At 48.4% G+C, this 23292-nt stretch overlaps 1 protein-coding gene across 4 annotated transcripts in view; it reads right to left on the reverse strand.

Annotated features, from left to right (window-relative positions):
- PRKDC (protein kinase, DNA-activated, catalytic subunit) overlaps nucleotides 1-23292 on the reverse strand; it is a 149612-nt gene that overhangs the window by 24191 nt on the left and 102129 nt on the right. For all 4 annotated transcript variants that reach the window (XM_024742667.1, XM_024742668.1, XM_024742666.1 and 1 more), the window contains exons 59-68: nucleotides 22962-23180; nucleotides 19556-19668; nucleotides 17583-17714; nucleotides 15648-15827; nucleotides 13088-13293; nucleotides 11119-11257; nucleotides 10113-10301; nucleotides 9320-9544; nucleotides 8461-8569; nucleotides 6959-7070 (exon numbers count right to left, since the gene is read on the reverse strand). In XM_024742667.1, coding sequence (XP_024598435.1) covers nucleotides 6959-7070; nucleotides 8461-8569; nucleotides 9320-9544; nucleotides 10113-10301; nucleotides 11119-11257; nucleotides 13088-13293; nucleotides 15648-15827; nucleotides 17583-17714; nucleotides 19556-19668; nucleotides 22962-23180 — 1624 coding nt within the window. The remainder of the gene's footprint in view (nucleotides 1-6958; nucleotides 7071-8460; nucleotides 8570-9319; nucleotides 9545-10112; nucleotides 10302-11118; nucleotides 11258-13087; nucleotides 13294-15647; nucleotides 15828-17582; nucleotides 17715-19555; nucleotides 19669-22961; nucleotides 23181-23292) is intronic.

Here is a 23292-nt window from a genome sequence, read left to right on the forward strand (position 1 = left end):
CTCTAAAGTGCACATTTCATCAGGAAGACACAGCAATTATCAACATGTATGTGCCTAATAACTGATTATTAGGCAAACAGACAATTCCACAATCACAGTAGGAGGTTTTGAAATCCCAATCTCAACAGCAGATGGAGCTAAACAAAAAAATCACTAAAGACATGGAAGATCTGAAAAACACAATTGACCACCTCAATCTAAATGAAAATTATAAACATTCTGCAGTCCAAGAACTGCAGAATACACAGGATTTTCAAGTGCACATGGTGTATTTACTAAAGTAGACCATACGCTTGGTCATAAAACAAGTCTCAATAAATTTAAAAAGGCTGAAACCATACAGTGTGTGTTTATAACCACAAGGAGTTAATTCAGAAATCAATAAATAAGAGACACAGAAAACTCACTTCTAACTATTTCATGGATCAAAAACCGTGTGCCACAACAACTGAGCCTGCGCTCTAGAGCCTGCAAGCCACATCTACTGAAGCCCGTGCACCTAGAGCCCGTGCTCCGTGACAGGAGAAGCCACTGCAATGAGAAGCCCGCGTACCACAACGAAGAGTAGCCCCCACTCGCCACAACTAGAGAAAGCCTGTGCACAGCAACGAAGACCCAACACAGCCAAAAATAAATAAATTTTTTAAAAAAGCAACATATTACATCATGAACACAGCAAAGACAAGTGATGTCACCACACCACAAACAGCAAAGATAAGTGACGTCATCCAGATCGTGACACAGGTCATTCTCGACCTCGGTCCCCCTCACAGGAAAACCAACCAACAACACTCAAGGACAAGACAGCACTGGGAAAATCCCACAACATGGGGATGAGGTGAAAACAGCCCCACACCCCAGGGACTGCGAGGGACCCCACTTGAAGGGTGCGAGAAGAAGCCACACTGGGACCGCAGCCAGGGCCCCCGAGCCTACGGTTTCTCCAGTGGGAAGAGGAAAGCCCAGGGCTGTGGGTCTCACCTCCCAGGCATCGCGGGGCTCAGGGTATGACAGAAGACGGGGTGGGGCTTACAACTACCAGGGCTAGGATCCTGCCAGGCAGTCCCAGCAGAGCCCGAGCAGAAATGCTAACCAGTGGCTTCACGTGCCTGAGCCGACACGGTGGCCCAGTCTGACCAGGGAGCTGGGCAGGGCGCGCGTCTGCCCGATTCAGGACCCAAACAACGAGCCTTGCTGGCCTGGAGCGTGTTCTGCCCTCTGCCTGGGCAGGGGGCTAATTCCCAGCCCCACCCACCTGACTGGGAAACCCAGCCGGAGCTCGGGGTACCTGCATAGCCCACGCTGCGACCCTGCTCACAGCAGAACGTGCTCAGAGCGCCTGCCGGTGGACACAGCCAGGACTCCGGCCCAGCAGTCCAGGGAGCTTGGCTCACGGTTCTTTTGGTTCCCAAACAAGAGTCTGGCCAGCCGGGGGCCTGCATGGTGGCCCCTCGCGCACGGGCAGGGAAACCAACCTGCCGAAGAGCCTTCAGCTCACCTAGCCGGGGAACCTCACCAGGGCACGTGGGGAAACCCCACAGCCCAGTGCACTGTGGTGCTGGAGCCTCTCCCTTCCCGTCTGCAGAGGCAAACCGGTGGCCTGCCTAGCCAGGGAATTCGCTGTGCAGTCCCACCTGATCTGGGTCCCCAAACGATGAGTTATGCTGGCCCTGGGGCCAGCTTGGCTGCCTCCCCCGACCCCCTGGGGCAGTACCCCACCTACTGCTGAGCATGGCACCCAGTCCCGGCCACCTAGGAAGCCTGACCAGAGAATGCAGGCAACACAGAGCCATGCTACAGCTGCGCTGGGGCAGGACCCCAGTCCTACCCAACTGTGCTGGGCCAGCGGCACCCCGACCCCCAACCTCAGAGCTCAGGCAGCAGCCTCACCCCAAATACACAACAGCAGGTTCCACCTGCCCAAGGAAGCTACCAGCTGGCACATCCAGAGCCCCAGGCTGAGCTGACTGGTGAAAGACTGTCTCTGCAAAGTCTGAACAAGACCATTTACTCAGATGCAGATACCAACATAGGGAACCAAGGATCACGAAAAATCAGCTATGATGCCACCAAAGGAAACTAAGAAAGCTCCATACCTGACCCTAAAGAAATGGAGATCTGTGAACTGTCGGACAAGAATTCAGAATAATCCACTTAAAGAAGTCAGTGAACTACAAGAAAGCACAGACAACTAAGTGAAATTAGGAAAACAATACGTGAACAAAATGAGAGTTTAACAAAAAGACAAAAACCATCAAAAAACAAAAACAGGAATCCTGGAACTGAAGAATTCAACAGAGAGCTTCAAAAGCAGATTCAACCATGCAGCAGATTCAATGAAATTATCCAGTCAGGGGAGCAAAAGAAAACAGAATGAAAAAGAGTGTAGCAGAGCATAAGAGAAACAACACACCCATTATAAAAATCCCAGAAGGAGAAGAGATAAAGAAAAAGACAAAGTACATTTAAAGCAATAATGGTTGAAAACTTCCCTAACCTGAGGAGAGATATGGACACCCAGATCCTTGAATCCCAAAAGACCCCAACAATGCAGGGTTCCAGGGTTCGATCCCTGGTCAGGGAGCTAGGTTCCACATGCCTGTGGCAATTAAGAGTTCGCAAGCCACAACTAAGGAGCCCTCGAGCTGCAACTAAGAAGCCTGCCTGCCGTAACTAAGGAACCTGCCTGCCACAACTAAGGAGCCCACCTGCCACAACTAAGGAGCCCACCTGCTGCAACTAAGGAGCCCACCTGCTGCAACGAAGACTCAGTGCAACCAAATAAATAAATAAATAAATACTTGGAGGGGAAAAAAAAAAGAACCCAAGTAGGTTGAATCCAAACAGGGGTACACCGAGACACATTACAACTGAAGTGTCCGAAGTCCAAGACAAAGACTTTTGGAAGCAGGAAGAGAAAGGCGACATGTCACACAAGGGAACCCTCCCACCCCCACCCAGTAAGACTATAGGCAAAGTCCTCAAAAGGAACATTTCAGGACAGGAGAGAATGGGGTGATACATTCAAAATATTGAAAGAAAAAAAGAACTGTCAACCAAGAATACTGTATCTGGCAAAGCTGTCCTTCAGAAATGAAGAAGAGAGAAACAAAAGCTGAGGGAGTCCATTACCAGACCTGCCTGCCTTACAAGAAAGCTAAAGGGAGTTCTTCAAGCAGAACTGTGATGCTAATTAACATCACAGAAACATATGAAGTTAGTACATAACTCACTGGTAATGTTAACTATAAAACCAAAGTCGAATTCTCTAATACGGCAGTGGTGGTATGTAATTCACTGACAACTCTAGTTTAAAACTTAAAAAACAAATGTATTAAATATAACCATAACTTCAATAATCTGGTATTGGATGCATGATATAAAAATATGTAAACTGTAACATCAATAACCTAAAATGTAAGAGGGATGAGGACACAAAAGCATAATAAAGTTTAAGAATGTTATCACAGTTAAGTTGTTATCAGCTTAAAATCAGGTGTTACAAGATAGTTTATGTAAGCCTTGTGGTAAACACAAAGGAAAAAACTGTAGTAGTCACACAAAAGATCACGATGAAGAAGTCAAAGCACACCAAACAAAAAGTCATCCATCAAATCACACAAAAAGAGAACAGGATAAGCAACAAGGGGTAATGAACCCACAAAACTGTCAGAGAACAATTAACAAAATAGCAACAGTAAGCCTTACCTACTGATAATTACTTCAAATGTAAATGGTTTAGATTCTCCAAGCGATTAAAAAAAAACAAGATCCAGGGAGTTACCTCGCGGTCCAGTGGTTAGGACCCCAGGCACTTTCACTGCCGTAGCCCAGGTTCAATCCCTGGTCAGGGAACATAGATCCCACAAGCCATGAGGCACGGGCCGGAAGGAAAAAAAAAAAAAAAAAAAAAGATCTCCAACGATATGCTGCCTACAATACACTCACTTTCGCTCTGAAGACACACTGACAAGGGTGGGAGAGATATTTCAAGCAAATGGTAACCTAAAAAAAGCAGGGGTAGCTATACTATACCAGACGAAATAAGATTTTAAGCTAACAATGATAAAAAGATACAAGGAAGGTCATTACATGATGATAAAGGGGCCAACTGCCAATCTGTCAAGAAAATACAACGACTGTAAATGTTTATGCACCAAACAATGAAGCACCTATAGGTATATAGGGCAAATACTGATAGAACTGGAAGGAGAAATAAACAGCAATACAATAATAGGTGGGGGTTTTAATACCACTGTCAGCAATGGACAGATCACCCAGACAGAAAATCAATAAGGAAATAGCAGATTTGAACAATATTATAGACACACACACACAATAAAACAGAAAAACAACACGATCAGTTAAACAGATGCAGAAAAAGCATTTGGCAAAATTCAACACCATTCATGATAAAACAACTTTCAGAAAATCAGTATATGAACAGCAAATAACCAGAAAATACAATGAAAAAAAAAAAACCCTCTGTTCACAACAGTGCTGAAAAAAACCATACATACTTAGGAGCAAATCTAACAAAAGACAGCTAAGATCTCCAGATGGAAAAGATACAGATCTTTGAAATTAAAGAGGACCTAAATAAACGGAGAGACATACCATATTCATGAATTGGAGAACTCTACACTGTTAAGACAGCAATTCCCAAAGTTGATCTAGAGGCAACAAAATCCCAAACTCTGTTTTTCTTTTTTCTCTGGTAGAAATTGATAAGCAGATACTAAAATGTATATAAAAATGTAAGCAACCTAAAATAAACAAAGCAGTTTTCATAAAGGAAACAAAGTTGGAGAACTCACCCTATCTGACTTAAGACTTACTATAAAGCATCAGTAATGAAGACAGTGTGATACTGTGAACAGATATGCATATAAATCAAGGAACAGAACAGAGCATTCAAACACAGACCCACAGACATAACCGTCACTGACTTTCAGAAAAGGTGCCAAGGCAATTCAGTGATACAAAGTAAGACTTCTGAACAAATGGGAGTAGACAACTAGCTATCCATATGGAAAAAGTGAACATGTATCCCTACCTCATACCATCTACAAGAATTATCTTCCACTTGGGGCTTCCCTGGTGGCACAGTGGTTGAGAGTCCACCTGCCGATGCAGGGGACGCGGGTTCGTGCCCCGGTCCGGGAGGATCTCACATGCCGCGGAGCGGCTGGGGCCGTGAGCCATGGCCGCTGGGCCTGCGCGTCCAGAGCCTGCGCTCCGCAACAGGAGAGGCCGCAATGGTGAGAGGCCCGCGTACCGCAAAAAAAAAAAAAAAAAAAAATCTTCCACTGGATCATAGACCTAAATGTAAGAACTAAAACTACAACATTTCTAGAAGGAAACACAGGAGGATAATTTTGCAAGATGAGCCTGGAGGGACTTCCCTGGTGGCACAGTGGTTAAGACCCCGTGCTCCCAATGCAGGGGGCTCGGGGTTTGACCCCTGGTCAGGGAACTAGATCCCACATGCACGCTGCAACTAAGGAGCTGGAAAGCCACAACTAAGGAGCCCACCTGCCGCAATAAGACCCGGCACAAGGCTGGTCTGGGCTAAAGTCATCCACAGACACAGAACACGGAGGAGTAGGTCTCATCAGAAGCAGGATACAGGCATGTCTCAAAGCATCTCCCACACTGCTTGTTAGTTGCAGAGGAAAGAACAGGGCTTGTACACCAGCAAGACCAGACATAGTATTAACCAGGCAATCAACACTGCTACCACCAGTAAAAGGCAGGAGGACACTCTGCGCTTCCAGATGCGAAGCCGCAGGACGAATACTCCACTTCAGTGGCATTCTGGCTATGGGTATTTCACCCGAACATAATCAGGAGGATACACAGCCAAACCCAAACTGCAGAAAATTCCCCAGGAGTGTCAGTGTCACGAGGGCCTGTTCCAGATTAGGGGGGACCAAAAAGATACATCAATTAAATGTGTACACGACTCTGCACTGGATCCTGTCTTAAGAGACAAATTGCTTTAAAGGACGCTAATGGCACAACTGACAGAACTGAAACTGAGGCTGTAGATTAAAATGAAAACAGAGAAGTGACTACTGTACTGTGGTTCTAAGAATATACTCTTTTTCTTAGGAAAGGTACACTGATAAACAAAGAGGTAAAGAAATAGATGTATGCAACTTACCCTCAAATGGTTCCGAAAATAAATATATGTATGTGGAGAGAAAGAAAAAAATGCTAACGCGGCAACATGTTAAAAAATGTTAAAAAAAAAAAAAAGTATATCTGGGTACAAGGTACACAGGAGAGTTCTACTTTTCTTGTAATCTTTTTTATAGGTAAGAACTTGTCTCAAAATAAAAAGTAAAAAAATTTGAAAAACAAAAAGGATAAAAAGTAAAATTTTAAGAAGCTGTAGTATCAGAGGAAACAGGGTCCAACGGCAAGAATGCCAAACATGGGATCACAGTCCTTCAGTCCTACTGACTGTGTGTTTTTGAATAAAATAACTCACAACCATTCTGGCTCTATTACCTCTTCTCCGACACATATAGTTAATACCTGCCTAGGATTACCCAGGGCCGTTACAGGTGAGGAAAAGAATCTCAGACCTGGCGAAGTGATGAATACAGCACGTAACAGAGCTGGGAGGTAGGAGGTGGGAGTGTCAAAAATCCAGGTTATAATAACAGAATAACAAGAAGTTGTTAAGCAGTATCTTCTTTGCCGCCATGTCACTCGCCCACATTCAGCCCTGAGACAGGAGCAGAGGAGACGCCCCTGCCTTCTCTCCCCACCCAGCACGGAACGGACCAGGGCACAAAGACGCACGGAGAGTACTGCCAGAACAACCTCAGTGCAAACTGGCCCACGAGGCTCAGACCCCATATTTGTCTAAACCACAGTTTGGGAGAAAAGCTATTCTGGCAACTTCAAAAAAGAAACCACATTCAACTCAGAAGGCTCAGCATCTCACCGATTCGTGATGATGTCATCCCAGACGTTCATGGGGTCCATTTTAGCATCCGGATATCTACTTGTCCAGGTTTTTAGAAGCCTCTTAAGGGGAAGGTGAGATGACAAATTGCCTAAAAATAATATCAGAGTGTGACTATGTCCACGGCTCAGTGACCAGACCACCTTACAAAGCACAGCTGTCAAGTTTCTTGTCCAAATTTAAACGTTTTGTCTTATCTTTCACAACAGGAGCAAAAGCTACCATATTTTAAATATTCTGGCATTAAAACTCAATTTCTTCGGGCCATAGAGGGAAGACGAGGAAATAAACATACACAATCTTTACATTTAGCACAGGTCCACAATCCTCCATCCACGATTCCAAAATCTAAAAAGCACTGAAAACTGACATGTTTTTCACAGAGTTGCAGCCAATTTTCCCGTGTGCAAAATCTGATCTGAATCATCACAGGGCAACTTACAGTCTGTTTACGCCACTCGTGGGGACACCCACCCAGGCGGTGGACAGCCATCAGTCGTGGGCTGACGGGCCACTGCACACAAGGCCCAACCCAGTATGCACACTAGGTGGCTGGAGATAACCCCAAACGACCTGGCCTCGAGGGCTTCGGTAAAGGGATTCACGATAATCCTCATGAAATTTAAATTTCGCACTGCTAATGTTTAAAGCTTTGGTTTTCTTTCAGCTTAAATCACAGTCCTGAGCTCAAAATCTGGATCCTTCATGTATTAGCTTAGGCAAGTTATTTGATCTCTGATGCCCTACAAAACGAGAAGAAAGGATCTACATCTCATAAGGCAGTTATAAAAACTAGAAACTACAGAGATAGAGAAAAGAGATCAACATAGCTCCTGGGATAATACATCATTAATAATAACGCACTTGAAACTCATTCTCCAGATTTAAAACAGAGAACAGCTAGGTAGATAGTTCTGAATACCAACTCTTATTAGTACTCCGAAAAGCCTCCAAAACTGAAATTCAGATTTACAGTCAAGACGTTACCTCTGACTCTGGGTGGCCTCCCATCAGCACCAGGATAAAACCTACTCATCGGCGACAGAATGGCCTTCCAGGTCCGGGCATTGCCTCCCTTGGCCTCACCGTACCAGCTGGCACCCAGGACAGAAGCTCTGGCACCTCAGGGTCAGGCCGGTCCTCTGCGAGCTCCTCTCTCCCGACCACGCCCAACTCGGGGTCCTGCCGGCCGGGTGCTGTCACCCCAGTTTCTCATGGGGCCCTGGACCTGCCTCTGTCTCTGTGGGTGCCATGTGTCAGACCACTACTCCTTGGAAGCTTCTCCAGTGCCCAGAATCACACTTGACCATGTTAAACACTTACTTCAACAATCCCAAATACATACATTTGTAGAATAAACCCAAGGCAGTTTCTAACCCGTACAGTAAGAAACATGTACTATCACTAGGCAAAAAGATCAGAAGCCAAAACTCTTCCGAAATTATAAAAGAAAAACAAGGCAGGTATAAATTGAACGTTACCTTGTTTGCTAATAAAGCTGATGAACTCCTGGATTTCTATGAAAGTCTGCACAGACTGCAATTTGGTGAGTCTACTTCTGTGTAAGAGGACATCAATACTAGAATAATTCTGGAAAGAAGTTAGTTAGCACTGGTTACAAGTCAATTTACTGCATTAGATTTTAACACAGTTCTCAACATGAAACAGCAGCTACCCTATAAACACATCAGTTACACAGGACGTCTCAGAGTGGTTAATAATTAGGTCATGGGAGCAATTAACAAACAGTGTAATTTTCTTTTTTAATTTAGGTTTTCAATTGCATTTCAGTTCAACAAAATCAATAAAAGTAATACAATCGGGTACTGCTGCCTCTATTTGCCACCAATTCTTAAAAATCACAACATCCTATAATGTAAAACTGCCAACTACAGAAGCCAATCTTTCTTCTTCGATAAACTACTCAACCTCAAACACATTTGAAAAGTAGAACAAAGACAGTGAACGTCCATATATGGCAACGACAAATGTTCACAGACTCTACACAAGACACGGCTTTAACAACAGAACGAGCCGACACCAAAGGAGAACACAGAGCCGGGACTGGCGGGGCCTCTGCTCTCAGGTGCTCGTCCACAGTCAGAGAAAGGAAACCCCAAGGGGACACAAGACGTGGAACGTTCTAAAACAGAGAAAGGCACTAAAAGGCCCCAGGACCAAGGCCGGTGTCCACAGGCCTCAGGGGAACCAGGACGCGGGGAAGGTGGGCCCATCACGCGGTCGGTCAGGGGAACCTGCTGCTGTGATTCCCACCCAGGAGTTTACCGATGTCAGAAAGGTCACAGAGATGGCACATTCCCGGCTGGGATGTCATATTACCTGCAAAAACATCTGAATGCAGTTTCTGATGTAATACTCGGCCCTGTCGACGTCATCTTGCAGGAGGTAGAGGAGACTCAGCTCCTGGCTGTAGCGGAGCTCGAGCAGGGCCCTCCGCAGCTCCGAGGTCACCGCCTCGTCCACGAAGGTCAGCAGGGCCTGGTCACCCTCCCCACGGAGCAGGGACTTGAGCCTGCTGCGGATCATGTGTGGCAGGCAGGTCTCCTGAGGAACAAGAATCGCATCACCACGGCATCTCTGGTGTCATTTTACAGGCCCAGGTGCCAGAGCGACGGTGCTTAATGCTTCAAATGTTAAAGCACCTAAGGCTACAATTTTTAGAACAAGTTCATCTAAAGTGGTTCATTTTATAACCACAAAATACATAGGAACACGGTCTACAGAAAATGGCAACTACTTGTAGCTGAAAGACAACTGGACGTCTGGTACAAAGACAGGGACCTCCAGGCACGGCCGAGGACAGCAATGCGGATGGGCCAGGCGGGCCCAGCGAGACTGCAACGCCGCGCAGACACAACAGGAAATGTTCTCCCGGTGGTCACGCCAGGGATGCTGACGTTCATTTTTAAAGGCCTCCGCTTACTCTGAAAGGCTGAGCTAAAAGCGGTGAGCAGTTTATTATGCAGTTTGGGGGCTGTCTGGTCGTATAAATACCCTACTGCTGCACAACTACTGCCCTGTTTTTGAACACTTCTAAACAACTTGACTAATGAGAGCACACCTGAACATCTAAAACATTTATTTCCGTGGCCTCAGAAATGACCCCACACACCTGACAGAAGGGTTCACTCCACATCCTGCTGAGATCTGGGGCGCCCTCGCCGTCAGCACTGGCCGTGGAGCAGTACGCCAGCGATTTCCAGTCGGCAAGCTGGTTGTAACACTCGAGGGATGCAAGTTCCCAGAAGTCCTTCTCGGCTTCCGCGGGCTCACCGTCTACCCACTCTTGTCTATTGAGGGCCTGGTAAGATTATTTTACAAAGTTGCGAACAGTACAAATGAAAACATCTGCACTGTAGGCTGTGTAACATTCGTACTAAGAACAACCATTTTCAGACTTATGACAAGAGGAGAAAAAAGGGAAAACAGAGTAACTTGAGTGGAATCTAATAGTCAAATGAGTATTAAAAACCCCAGCCAAGAGGGAACCACGTCTCTGGGAAACTTCACAATGAAGCCAGTGAATAAGCTGAAGACTTTAAATGACCCATAATTTGATGTAAATACTGTAGATTATTTACTACTTACAGAGCTCTCAGAATGGAAATTAGAAAATAAGACGTTTACAGAAAATTGCAGAAGATTCCACCACCTGGATCTCTCACACAGGCCGCAGACCTGAACTCCAAGTATGTAGCTGCTACACATCCACACTCGGCCACCGGTAGCTCAAACACAAACCTGAACTTCAGTCATGTTCCCAAAACCAACTCTTACCTACCTCTTTATAAATTTTTTACTTCCTGAATGAACACAATCTACTCAAATGGAAATTACATAATAATATCAGATACTGAAGTAACATCTTACAATTTTATCGTACTTGGTAAAACATGCTTTCTTTTATTCAGTGACGTTTTCTTAAAAAGAGTAAGGGATAACAATACTTAGCTCACATGCGGTTATTATGAAGCCATTTTCTGATGCTAATCTTTGTGTAAATTCTAAGGAATAAAAGCTGAAATACTTGAAGCTCTAAATTCTAAAGCTAACAATTTTTCCATTCAGAGATCAAAAGTGTTTAAGCAACTAACACACTTGGTAGAGATCAACTTTACCTCGTTATACAGCCGCACAGCTTCAGCATAATCACTTCTCGCTTCTGCTAGTAACGCGTCCTGTGTGATCTGCTTTGTTCCTATCTCACTGCTGAAAATACCACGGAGGGTGTCATACTCTCCAATCGACCTGTACAGCCTATAAAACAAACCAAAAGAAAAAAAATAAGTCCAAATCAATGAATGCCCCAGTATTTTTTAAGTCTTTACTCTAATGAAATGATATTAAATCAAGATGTCATACGTTATAATTAACCAAAAAAGATACGTTATTCTTGTTTTGTAAAAATATGAAATCTAAAAAATTTTGAAGTTACCATTAAGTTTTACTACTTTAGCCGTACTGAAGGCAGAAGTTATTCTACAGCGCATTTAAAGTAAAATCTGAAAATTATAGGTTTACAATGCGTAAGTTAACTCATTAAATGAGCCTGTTCTGTGTTAATTCATTGCTGAGACACTGCTCTTATCTGTGGTAACCTATCTGGAATCCTTGTCTAGTCCTAAAATTTGGAATGTAGTTAAGAACCCCAAAGCAGGTGAATTAGTCCTGGTCCTAGAGATGACACGTTTTACTCCACGTTCTATGGCTTTCTCGATTCTACCGACAGCCTGGACACGGGCTAGAGCATTCATCTCTGCCGTTAACACAAACCTGCTGGTCCGTCAGCCAAGCTCCCCCTTTAAGGTAGTCTCAAGTGTTCAGTAAGTTCGCTCCCTTCTCTCTAGAGACTTCTTCCCACCTTCTGAGTCCCCACACAAATGTCCTCTCTTCCTAACCCTGCAGTCGCCTGACCACCGAGCTGAGGACCACTTCCCTCCTGGTCTTCCTGAGTTTGGTGCTTCCCTGGGTATGAAATTTCATGTGTTTATTACATCAAAAAGCCCCACGGGTTCTCTTTCAGAGCCCACTGACTCCAAATTTAGACCAAAAAAATCTAATAGCTATAGCTCTCTTACTGCCCTCCCTGCTCATGGGGAGTTAAAGGTAACAAATCAGAGGCAGAGGTAGGGAGGTGGGAAAATAGCCCACGGCCCAGGAGTCCAAGAGGAGATGAAGCTACAAGCATTCTCCAGGAATTCAGAAAACACACCAGCCTTAGGTCCACCCTACACTGGCCCCCGGTCCCTGGACCACATATGCTGTAGTGTGGTCAAAACAATGATGTAGGACTTCCCTGGTGGTCCAGTGGCAAAGACCCCTGGTCCGGGAACTAGATCCCACATGCATGTCGCAACTAAGAGCGGGTTTGCATGCCACAACTAAAGATCCCGCACACTACAACGAAGACCCGGCACAGCCAAATGAACAATTAAAAATAAATAAATATTTTTTAAAATTCTGTTTGAAAGGAATGCACAAACATAATATAAAAAGTATGAGGAAGCCTTAATAAAGCTAGAAAAAAAATGTTTAAAAGTTTAGGCCCTTAAAAGCTGTGTGCTTCGTTTATCCAGACAACACCCAAGACCTGAGACTCTGCCCCCTGAAACTCCCAAGCGCACAAGGCGTCACTACTGCCCATGGCCACGCCAGACACAAGAGGGTAAGGACGCCCGCGGGCAGAAGCAGCCCCCGCAGAGGCCCTTCCTCCCGCCCAGGGTGCTGCCCGCGCCGCTGGCGGTGTCTAACCCGCGCTGTGCTGCTGCCGGCACCTGGCGCAGCGCCTCGCTACCCACCACGGCACTCAGTTCAGAGAGACAGGAGCGACCATGCACCAGCGGCGAGGCAACAACCCCCGCTCTCACTTCCACTCTTACACCCAGAACCCGAAGATCTAAAAACCAGTGTTACAGAAAAGAAGCGCAAGTGAATTTCACCCGAATCCAGCATCCTCAGAATTAGGCACTGGCTTTCTTATGATGAAGCCTCATGTAACCGAAACGAAATTTGTTTTTCCCAAATAAACGAAGTAACTGTATCAGATATATTGGCCTCGGCCCCAGCGGGGTCGGGGCCCAGGCGTACCTGGCGAGCTCCATCCATCTGCTGACGGTGGCGGGGAGGCCGGGCCTGCCCCGAGCGCGCTTGGCAGGAGGCTCCTGGGGCAGCAGGTGCAGCAGCGCTTCCTCCAGCAGGTGGATGGCCCCCGGCTGCTGCAGGCCCGCCAAGCCGGCGCTGCTGACCACGGCCGGGTCCAGGCTCAGCAGGTCGGCGTGTCGGCAGCTGACCTCCTGCGAAGACAGACACGGCGGCCCTCTAGCCCACGGCTCCCCAGCCACCTCTGCCAGCAAGGACCTCGTTCTGCTAAGCACGAAGGTCTGACGTTCGTGGTGCAGAAACCACAAGCTCCTCTGTGTGATTCTGTTAAGCCTTCCCCCCACTTGCTCAGAGGAGGAAATGATCTCTCCTTACTGCACACTTCCAATCCAGGATTAATTCAGAGCAACAAAGCCACTAGTGGACAGTGAGGGTTTTACACATTTGCTGTATGTCCAGACCACAACCGCAGTTTCCCGGAACGTATACCCTGGAGAGACGAGGAGAGCATCTGAGACACAAAGATCGCACACCCAGCCACTGCAGAGTAGGTGCGCTCACCCCCACTACCTGGCAGCCTCCTCACGTCTCCCCACCCCGGGGGCTCACGTGCTCAGCAACAGGGAATGGAGGGCTTCGGGAATTATCATGTTGACCTTTACTTTGTAACTCTCAATTTGAGAGTTCTGTATATGCAAAAATAACGAAAAGTGAGCCCCAAACCAATAGAGAGAACAGTATGGCAAGTAGGACAGCATCTCATGACGACAGACCTGCGTCTGCATGGACATCTGGAAGGGCACCTGCCTCCTGCCCTGCGAAGCTGCTGGGCCCGGAACCCTCGCTGAGACTGACCAGCTACCACCGAGCCAACTTGCATTCAACACCAGGGGTCTTGGAAGAACACAGATTCTCCAAAGCAAGCAAACAAACAAAAATGCTTGTCACTCTTAGCTGGAGCTAGTGGTACAGGAAAGAAAATCCAAACAAAATTCTATTTCCATGAACAACACAGCAGGACTTCCCTGCTGGCGCAGTGGTTAAGAATCCGCCTGCCAATGCAGGGGACACGGGTTCGAGCCCTGGTCCGGGAGGATCCCACATGCCGCGGAGCAACTAAGCCTGTGCACCACAACTACTCAGCCTGCGCTCTAGAGCCCGTGAGCCACAACTACTGAAGCCTGTGTGCTCCAGGGCCTGCGTGCTACAACTACTGAAGCCTGCACGCCTACAGCCTGTGCTCCGCAACAAGAGAAGCCACTGCAATGAGAAGCCCATGCACCACAACTACTGAGCCTGCACTCTAGAGCCTGCACGCCACAACTACCGAGCCCGCGCACCACAACTACTGAGCTCATGCACCACAACTACTGAAGCCCGCGCACCTAGAGCCCGTGCTCCACAAGAGAAGCCACCGCAATGAGAAGCCCGTGCACCTCAACCAAGAGTAGCTCCCCGCTCACCGCAACTTGAGAAAGCCCGCACGCAGCAACAAAGAACCAACGCAGCAAAAAATAAATAAAATTAAATCTTTAAAAAACAAAATCGCTTCGGGATAAAATGTAAAGAGAAACTTATTTTGAAATACCGGCTGATTCAATATAACTTCTCAAGCCTTGTCTTTGGCATCACCAGGAGAAAGCCAATGAAGGAATTCTACTTGTAAATTATAAACCAAAAAAAATAGAGTATATAAAAAGAAACTGTATTAACAGTTTCACGCTACAACAAAAAAGTACGAAGTAAGAATACTAAGTACTTCATCTCCGGAATTATTACCGAATCAGTTTGCAAACCAAAGCTACTGATAAATAACACCAAAGAATGTAATTTTTAAATTATTCCAGGGAGGTAACTAGTTACAAAAATACTGAAATGAATCCAATGAATTTTCTATTAGGGACTTTTGTAACGATCCATGGTTTGAACGGCAAAGAAAACATTTCTTACATGAAAGAGTAATCTTCCAGTAAGTGTGTTTAGTGCATACAAAAGTCCGTCTACACTAGTTCTCTGCTCGAAGATCACAGCCTTCAAAGCCTTCTCTGAGGGCGGCCTCACAGCGCCCACAACAGTGCACAGCCCACCCCGGCCGAGAGGCGGCCTGCCGACCTGCCTCTCCTCAGCCTGCACCACCCCGGGCTTCTGCATCACTTGGCCCTCGTGCCCTTCCACCTCTGCCTGTCTACCGCCTGGCCCGAGCCCGCCTGTGCCTCCGTCCCCTGCCCACAGCCAGGCACGGGCTGCACCCACGTCCCCAGAGGACGGCAGGAGGACTGGGCGCCGCGCGACACGCAGGTGCGAGCAGAACACTAAGGGAACTGGCTGGTTTAAGACCTGAACAATTTTATATCAAGTTTGATTTCATCACTCCATCATATGTAAGTTTTTATTTTTAATACAAATAAATTGCGTCTAACCATCTGGGAAGAAGCGGCCCCATCACAGGACATGTGCTCTGTTAAAACCCTCGTTTCAACTAAGAAGCCAACGGAGTCGCTAGATGCCGGCGTGCGAAGGGCGGGAGACAGTGCGCGCGCGGCCTCACCTGGATACAGGACACAAACGGAGGGAAGAAGAGGAAGGTGGTGCTGAGCAAGTGAGTGAAGTCCTGCAGCAGCTTCTGGGTGGCGCCACGCCTCTCAGACGCGGTCCTGTGCTTGTCCATCTCCTTCAGGATCCCGGAGCACAGGCTGCTGAAGAGCTGCTTCGCGATGAGCGGATCCCTCTGCAGGACATTCCGGAGGAGCACAGACTGGGGTGACTCACCCACAGCACCGGAGCCGAACCCAAACACACAAGCTGCTGCCCACACGGCCACGCCGACAGCCGCAGCCGTCGACGGGGAGGGTTCGGAACTTAACCCAGCACATCTGTTATAAAAGGCACGACGGCACGGATTCCAGACCCAGAGTACAGACTCAGAAGCTGGCTCAAGTCCTGCGTGAGTCTGGACCTGCGGGTCCCTGCCCCGGGCCAGGGGGACACAGGGCCATCCCTGGGGACTGACAGCAGCCTGGAGACATTGGAAAATGGCCCTGAGCTTAGACGACAGGCCAGAGCCCCATCACCGTGTCCATTTAATCCCTTGACGCCAGCAGGAGCCACCTCCGTCCTGCGTGGTGGGTGGCCAGGCTGACGGACACAGTCCGTCCCTCCCACTGTCCCCGGGCACAGACCCCAGTGCTGAGAACGGCTCCCAGCAGGCAGCGTCTACATTTTTAAAATGAAGGCATGAAAGCAAGAATACATAAAATTTTTAAATTATTTTGTTTGGTAAAAGCTGTGTCTGAATAAAAACTATAATTTGATTTTTCTTTATTTTATGTTGTTCATTACTCTATTTTAGGTAATGTATTTGTCTTATAAAAGGTCATAAGGGTTCTTATATAAAATTTTAGAAAATACGCATCAGGAAACAAGAAGAAAATAAATATTGCCCGTCGTTACACTCCACGGAGACGGTTACTGCCAGGTGGGCCTCTCACTCTGCTACGTGGGGTCCACTTAGTCTGTCAGGGGGCTTCCACGTCTACACCCACTGACTCTTGTGTACAAATTCCTTCCTCTACACGTGAACCTGCACGTGGGACAAGCGGCCCAGAACCTCACACACACACACAACAGTGCCGCAGGGGAAGTGGTGGGACTCGCGCGTCTGCAATCTGGTCACACTGGGGGCTCACTCAGGTGCTCCGGTGACGTGAGCCGTCCCCACGGAGGGAAGCTGGGGGAGGGGACACAGGACTTGGGCTATTTTTGCAAATTCCTGTCACTCTGTAATTATTTAAACAAAAATCTTACCAAGCAGTATGGGCTACACAGACATAATCCATTACTATCATCAACATTAGTACTGCCAGTTAAGTGCCGTAAAATATGAGGCATCACGTTTCAGCACCTACAGCATAGTCATGTATTACGTGATATGTATGATACCCTTCGATTATAAACAGTACTTCAATTAAAGTCAAAGAAACCTTGATCAGACTTTGCAGGGATAAATATCCTGCTTCTGTCAGAGAATTCAGTGAGAAAACGTCCCTCACTCCCAGTACACTTAGCCCCGAATGACTGAGAAGAGTACTCCCCATCCCCGGCTAATAAGACAATTACCAGAGAAGGACACTGATCCCACTGTCGCTCTCTCGATCCTCCCCCGAAAGAGCTCTCTTGATCCTCCCCCGAAAGAGGATTTTGTATAATCAATGATTTAAGTGACTTAGCAACTTACACACTGTTTCATTCCCACTGACATTACTGGTGAGAAAAACAGACTCAATGTGTGACTGGCACACAGAGACACTGGGCCCAGAGCAAAGTGTCTCGATGGTACCCCGTGTCAGGGTCTCACAGAGCTAGGAAGCGGCAGAGCCATGACTGGGGACAAGGCCCTTCACTGAGCCCACCGTGTGGGACAGATCAGCACCTCTGCCCTGCACAGAGGCAGCCCTGCGAGCATGAGGTGGGTTCCAGCACCGACCTGGGCCACAGCCTGCAAGGGGGTGATCAGGCTGCTGTGCGGAATCTGGATGTCAGGAAGGTCTCCACGACGGTAACTTCTGTACAGGACGACGTGGGCCTCGTGCTTCATTTTTAACTCACTCTTCATCTCCTATAGTCGTTAGCAACGGAGGAAGATTAGAATTCTCAGTTAAGAATACCAGTAGCCGGCTTCCCTCGTGGCGCAGTGGTTGTGAGTCCGCCTGCCGATGCAGGGGACACGGGTTCGTGCCCCGGTCCGGGAAGATCCCACATGCCGCAGAGCGGCTGGGCCCGTGAGCCATGGCCGCTGAGCCTGCATGTCCGGAGCCTGTGCTCCACAACGGGAGAGGCCACAGCAGTGAGAGGCCCGCGTACCGCAAAAAAAAAAAAAGAAAGAATACCAGTAGCGTGTGAGCTATGAAACTGTCAGCACCCACCACTAACAGAAAAGTGAATCAGGGACTTCCCTGGCGGTCCAGCAGTTAAGACTTTGCCTTCCAATGCAGGGGGTGTGGGTTCGATCCCTGGTCCCACATGCCTCGTGGCCAAAAAACCAAAACAGAAAACAGAAGCAATATTGTAATGAATTCAATAAAGACTTTAAAAATGGTCCTCATCAAAAAATCTCTTGCAAAAAAAAAGTGAATCAATGACAATTTCTAACCAAGACGGTTTAGTCACTATGCTTTACCAGTCTGGCAAATGATAAATCTGGAACAAAAAACCACTGTCAGATGAACAGTGAAGATTATTTAAATATTTATTACAAAGAAATCTGAGTTTCTCTGAAATCAGAGAACTTGATTTAAAACTTTTTAAAGCCATAAACGAGAGGCTGTGTTTCCAGTCTGACAAACCTCGCGATGAGCCCCACCCTGCCGGCCCTGCTCTCCCCACGCGGGGCCCATGCGACGCTGCCGGGAACGCACCTCTGCAGCTGCTCCCTCCGCAGGGACCGTCTCTGCGGAGCCCCCCACTCCAGCCTCTTTAACAGGCTCCCCAGCGTGCTCATCTCCCCTGGTTAGTTTCCGGCGCTGCCCCTGCTTTCTGTCTGCTGTACACACCGGACCACAGCTCTGCCATCAAGCACTCAGGTGACACGCCCCCAGCTGGCGAGCGCGCCCAACACTGAGCGCGGGTCATCCCCACCCTCTCCCTGAGACCCTCGGGGGTCAGCCCAGTGCCTATGCCCCCAAGCCCACTCCTGGCTCCCCAGAAGCCCAGGCAGGATTCAGACTGAACGAGGGGCTTGCAGCTCAAACGCCTCCGGTGGAATGGGGTTGGCAACAGGCCTGAAGTGTTGCATTAGTTGCGCTGGTTGCCACAGTTACAGGGATGAGAGGGAGGTGAAAGCACGTTTTCTTTCCACAGGAGACCCAGGGGAACCATTTAACCACCCCGTGCTCAAATTTGGAAGTTAAGTGGCTGAGGATTTAAGCTGAGTTAGAACAAGACAGGGCTTTCACTCACAATCTGGCCCTGTAACAGCTGGGCATCATCACTGATCTGTATCTCACACTGGAGCCAGGGCTACACAAACTCTCCCGTCACGTCCACATTTTGAGGAACGTCCAGCCACCGGTTCGTGCCACAGGTGTGGCTGCAGCGGGCAGCTCAGCCCCAGCCCTTCTCCTCGCCCACCCCCGTGGCACCTCCAGCAGCACACCCCCTGCTCACAATGGCTTGCTGGTCCCGAGCTGGGTCAGGGCTCCGGCCTCGGCGTCGAGAGGGGCTGAAGCTGGGAGGCAGGACCCCAGGGGGACGGGCGGTCTCGTCTCCACCGTGTGGAGAAAGCCCGTCTGTCCAGAGAGAGCAGCCCCCGAGGGGAGGGCGGGCCGGAGCAGCTCAGGGGACCCCCAGTGGGCTGCCGCCACAGTCGGACTCTAGACCGACAGGGAGCCTGTGTCCTCGGCACACGTCCTCTGACAGACAACAGCCATTTCTGATCAAATGCTAGAAAGAGACACAAACCTTCTCTCGCTTTTGCTCAGCCACACCTTTCCTGGCATAAATCAAACTCAGTTTTTCTCGGTCCTTTAGAAACCGTCTGCGTAATCGCAATATTTCTGCCCGATTGTCTGGACCTGAAGAACAGAAAACAGGCTGGTTATTCGCGGCCGACTTTGTCCTCCTCCCCAGAATCCCTGACACAAAAGCGAGGCTGTCTCTGAGCTCCATCTTTTACCTCCCCTTAGTTTTGTTCTCAAAACAAAGCTGCACAGGAAACCGCTGACCACTTCGGGAAGCTGGCGAACAGCAAGTCGTGCCGCCTCGGTGCCGACCGAGGGCCATGCGGAGAGAACCGGCAGAGGCCAGATAGCACCCGGGGACAGCGGAGAGGGCTCGGGGACGCGAGGCTGGGGCAGAAACCCTGGGGGCCGTGAGGACTCCTGGAATCCGGGGCCGCCCCGGCACCAGGCCCTGGGCCTGCAGGCAGGAGGGTGGAGATCTGGCCTCTAGGGGACCAACCAGCACAAAAGGGGGGGCTTCTGCGCCATGGTGGAGGCCAGTCAGCACACGCCCAACGTGCAGCCACCCCTCCAGACACTGTTTATCGCCCCGGCTGGAACACAGCTAAAGCCGGAAGCCACCAGTCGCTTGAGGAAAGCTTCAAATAGGAAAAACAGAACCAAACTATAGCAAAACAGCAAAAGCTGAAAGCAGGCCGTCTAGGAAGGAAATTCAAAAAATGATCATTTATCAGAAAGAGCAGAGTAGATATTGCAACAGTGGACCGATGGGATGTTCAGAGACCAAAAAGGCTCATGGAAACTAAAAACAGGATGTCATCACTTGAAAGCATAGGTTAGAAGATAAGGTTGAAGACATGCCCCAGAATAGAGAACGAAAAGGGTAAAAACAGGGACTTCCCTGGTGGTCCAGTGGTAAAGAATCCACCTTCCATGGCAGGGGACGTGGGTTCGATCCCTGGTCGGGGAACTAAGATCCTACATGGCGGGGGGGCGGGCAGGCGGCAACTAAGCCCACACGCCGCAGCTAGTGAGCCCACGCGCCTCAACAAGAGATCCGTGTGCCTCAACGTCCCACATGCCACAACTAAGACCCAACGCAGTCAAAATTTAAAAATAAATAAAATATATTTTTTTAAAAGGGTAAAAACAGAAAATTAGAAGGCTAATCCATTAGGTCTGATAGTCAAACAGAATCCCAAAAAGAGAAAACTGACACTTGGAAATCATCATCAAAATCATCCACGGGAGAGGACGGAACCCTTTTCATAATGGAAAAAGAACACGAAAAAGAACGTATATAGATACACATATATGCGTAACTGAATCACTTTGCTGTACAGTAGAAATTAACGCAATGTTGTAAATCTATACTTCAATAAATTTTTTTAAAAAATAAATAAAATAAAATGTCTAGAGCAATGAAAAACAAAAACAAAACAAACAAACAAAATCACCCAAGCAAAAATATTCCAGAACTGAAAAACAGGAGTTAGCAGCCTGAAAGGGCCTTCCTCAAGCCCAGGAAAATGGACTAAAACAGACCTGCACCTAAGGACCCTTTTGTGACGTTTCCTAAAACTGGTCTTAAAGAGAAGATCCTGAGAGCATCCCCAGAGTAAAGACCCTGTCCTCACAAAGGACCATGACGAGGCCACACCAGGCTCCTCAGAGCCCAGAGCTCTGTCCCCACAAGCACCAGTGCCTGCAAAGCAGTGAATAGCATTGCATCACAAGAGCCACCACGCTGACCCCTACCCTGGAAGGTCTCCGGGGAGGTGCCCCCCAGGAAGGAGGACCAGACCGAGGAAGGACAGTCCGAGGCCAGCAGCCTGGACGCAGCACTCGGAGGCTCAAGGGAGATTTCACACAGACAACAGCTGTGCAACTCAGAGGAAACTAGGGGACAAATGTGTAGAAAGCCAAACAGCTAAAGAAAATAGTCACGTACACAAGAAGCTGCTCCTGTAACTTTGTTCGAAATAATGAGTGAAAAGAAAAAAAGAAAAGAAAAAAAAAGGAAAGGGGAAGAAAAGAAAAAAAAAAAACCCGAAATGTTCATAAACAGAGTATTGACAGTCTCTTGTATATTCATTCTACTGAATCCTATGCAATGATTTAAAAGAAACTTGTGCTATGTGTATCAATATGGATAAACAATATTGAACAAAAAGTGTGCATGTAGAAAATAGAAACATTTTATAATATTTTATAAAACATGCAGAGCAATGCCTTACTTTTTTTATGAATATAAGTTATGAATAAAAGTACATAAATTACCTGTGGAAATGAGCTACACAAAATTCAGGACCGAAGATTACCTCTGGGAAGATTATGGAGGGGAGTGAAATACAATTTGGGAGAGTTTTTGTTTAGGGTTTTTTCTTTAACTGAAATAATTGTGGCAAAAGTTAAATTTGGTAAAGCCTGGCTGTGGATACAGGAATGTCAAATATATTATTTTTATTTTGTTTATATCTGAAATATTTCATAATTATAAAAATATAAATATGAAAAGAAGTCTGTTGGTTTAGAAACCTGAATGGCTGACACCTGGCAAATAAAGTTGGTAGAAGTAAAAAAAGAAAAAGAAAACAGTCATACACTCAATGCCCTGTGATAGACCATGACGGAAAAGAATATAAGAAAAGAACATCTGTGTGTCGGCGAGTCACTGTGCCGAACAGCAGAGACTCATGCAACACTGTAAACCAACTACACGTCCACACAGAAGGAAGGAGTAGCCGTTACTACCCAGGAAAAACTACCGCACGCGACGGGAAAAGAGGCCCACGTGACCCCAGCTCAGGCGTGAACTGCTCGGGCACGTGGGTGAGCCCAGGGCTAGGGCACGCGCTTCCCACGAGTGGGTGCGGGGCGGGCGAGGGCTGGGGACGCAGAGCCAGAGAGAGTGACTGAGACCCAAAGGAAAGGGGCAATAAAAACGCCAACCGGAGCTGTAGAAGTCGCACGAGGGACCTGGCCGAGGGCGGATGCCATCGCTTCCCGCGAGTCTGAGGCGCTGGCCTGTCTGCTGGCTCCCCGCCTGAGCCGGGGCTCCTCCCAGGGCCCCCAGCCCACCCCATCAGCCTCCTTACCTGCCCCCGCCCCGGCCCCGAGCTGACCGCCTGTGTCCTCACTCCCCACCGTCCAGGCCTGGCCTGACCCCTCTCTACCCCATCCGGACCTCAACTCTCTGAGGCTCAGCCTCCACATCCTACCTCCTCTTGTGACCCCTAAACTTCCAGAAAGTCACTAAGCGACGGGGCTGAGCCCACTTTACTCAACCGCTTTCTGGACCCCGAACCATGCTTCCACAGTGCTGGGCGCCACGCGGGGGCCGGGACGCGGGGACAGCCACAGGCTCACGGAGGCGCGCGTTTCAACACACCTCGGCGACCGCCTACCTTTTGCTCCGTTGTCCACCTCGTCCCCTGGGAGGCGCAGCCTTTTCTTCCCAAAGTCGGGTCCCACTGACTTTGGGGCTGCCCCGCGCAACCCCTCAGGCCTCTTGTGGGCAAACAGCAAGGACGAGGACGAGGGCGAGGACTCGGTGGCGGGGGCCGAGCCGTCCCCCAGCGGGTCAATGCTGCCCCCCGTCAGCCAGTGGCAGGAGCCTCCTCCCCCTGCAAACAGGCGTGACAGGCGCGTCAGGGCAGCGGGGACACGCCGCGGACACGCCGCTCGAGAGCAGAGGCCGCCGCCTGGCAGCAGTGACCAAGACGGGAGCCGGCCAGG

The sequence above is a fragment of the Neophocaena asiaeorientalis genome, unplaced genomic scaffold (assembly GCF_003031525.2).
Source record: "Neophocaena asiaeorientalis asiaeorientalis breed wild unplaced genomic scaffold, Neophocaena_asiaeorientalis_V1.1 scaffold226, whole genome shotgun sequence".
In the NCBI taxonomy this organism is placed as follows: domain Eukaryota; kingdom Metazoa; phylum Chordata; class Mammalia; order Artiodactyla; family Phocoenidae; genus Neophocaena; species Neophocaena asiaeorientalis.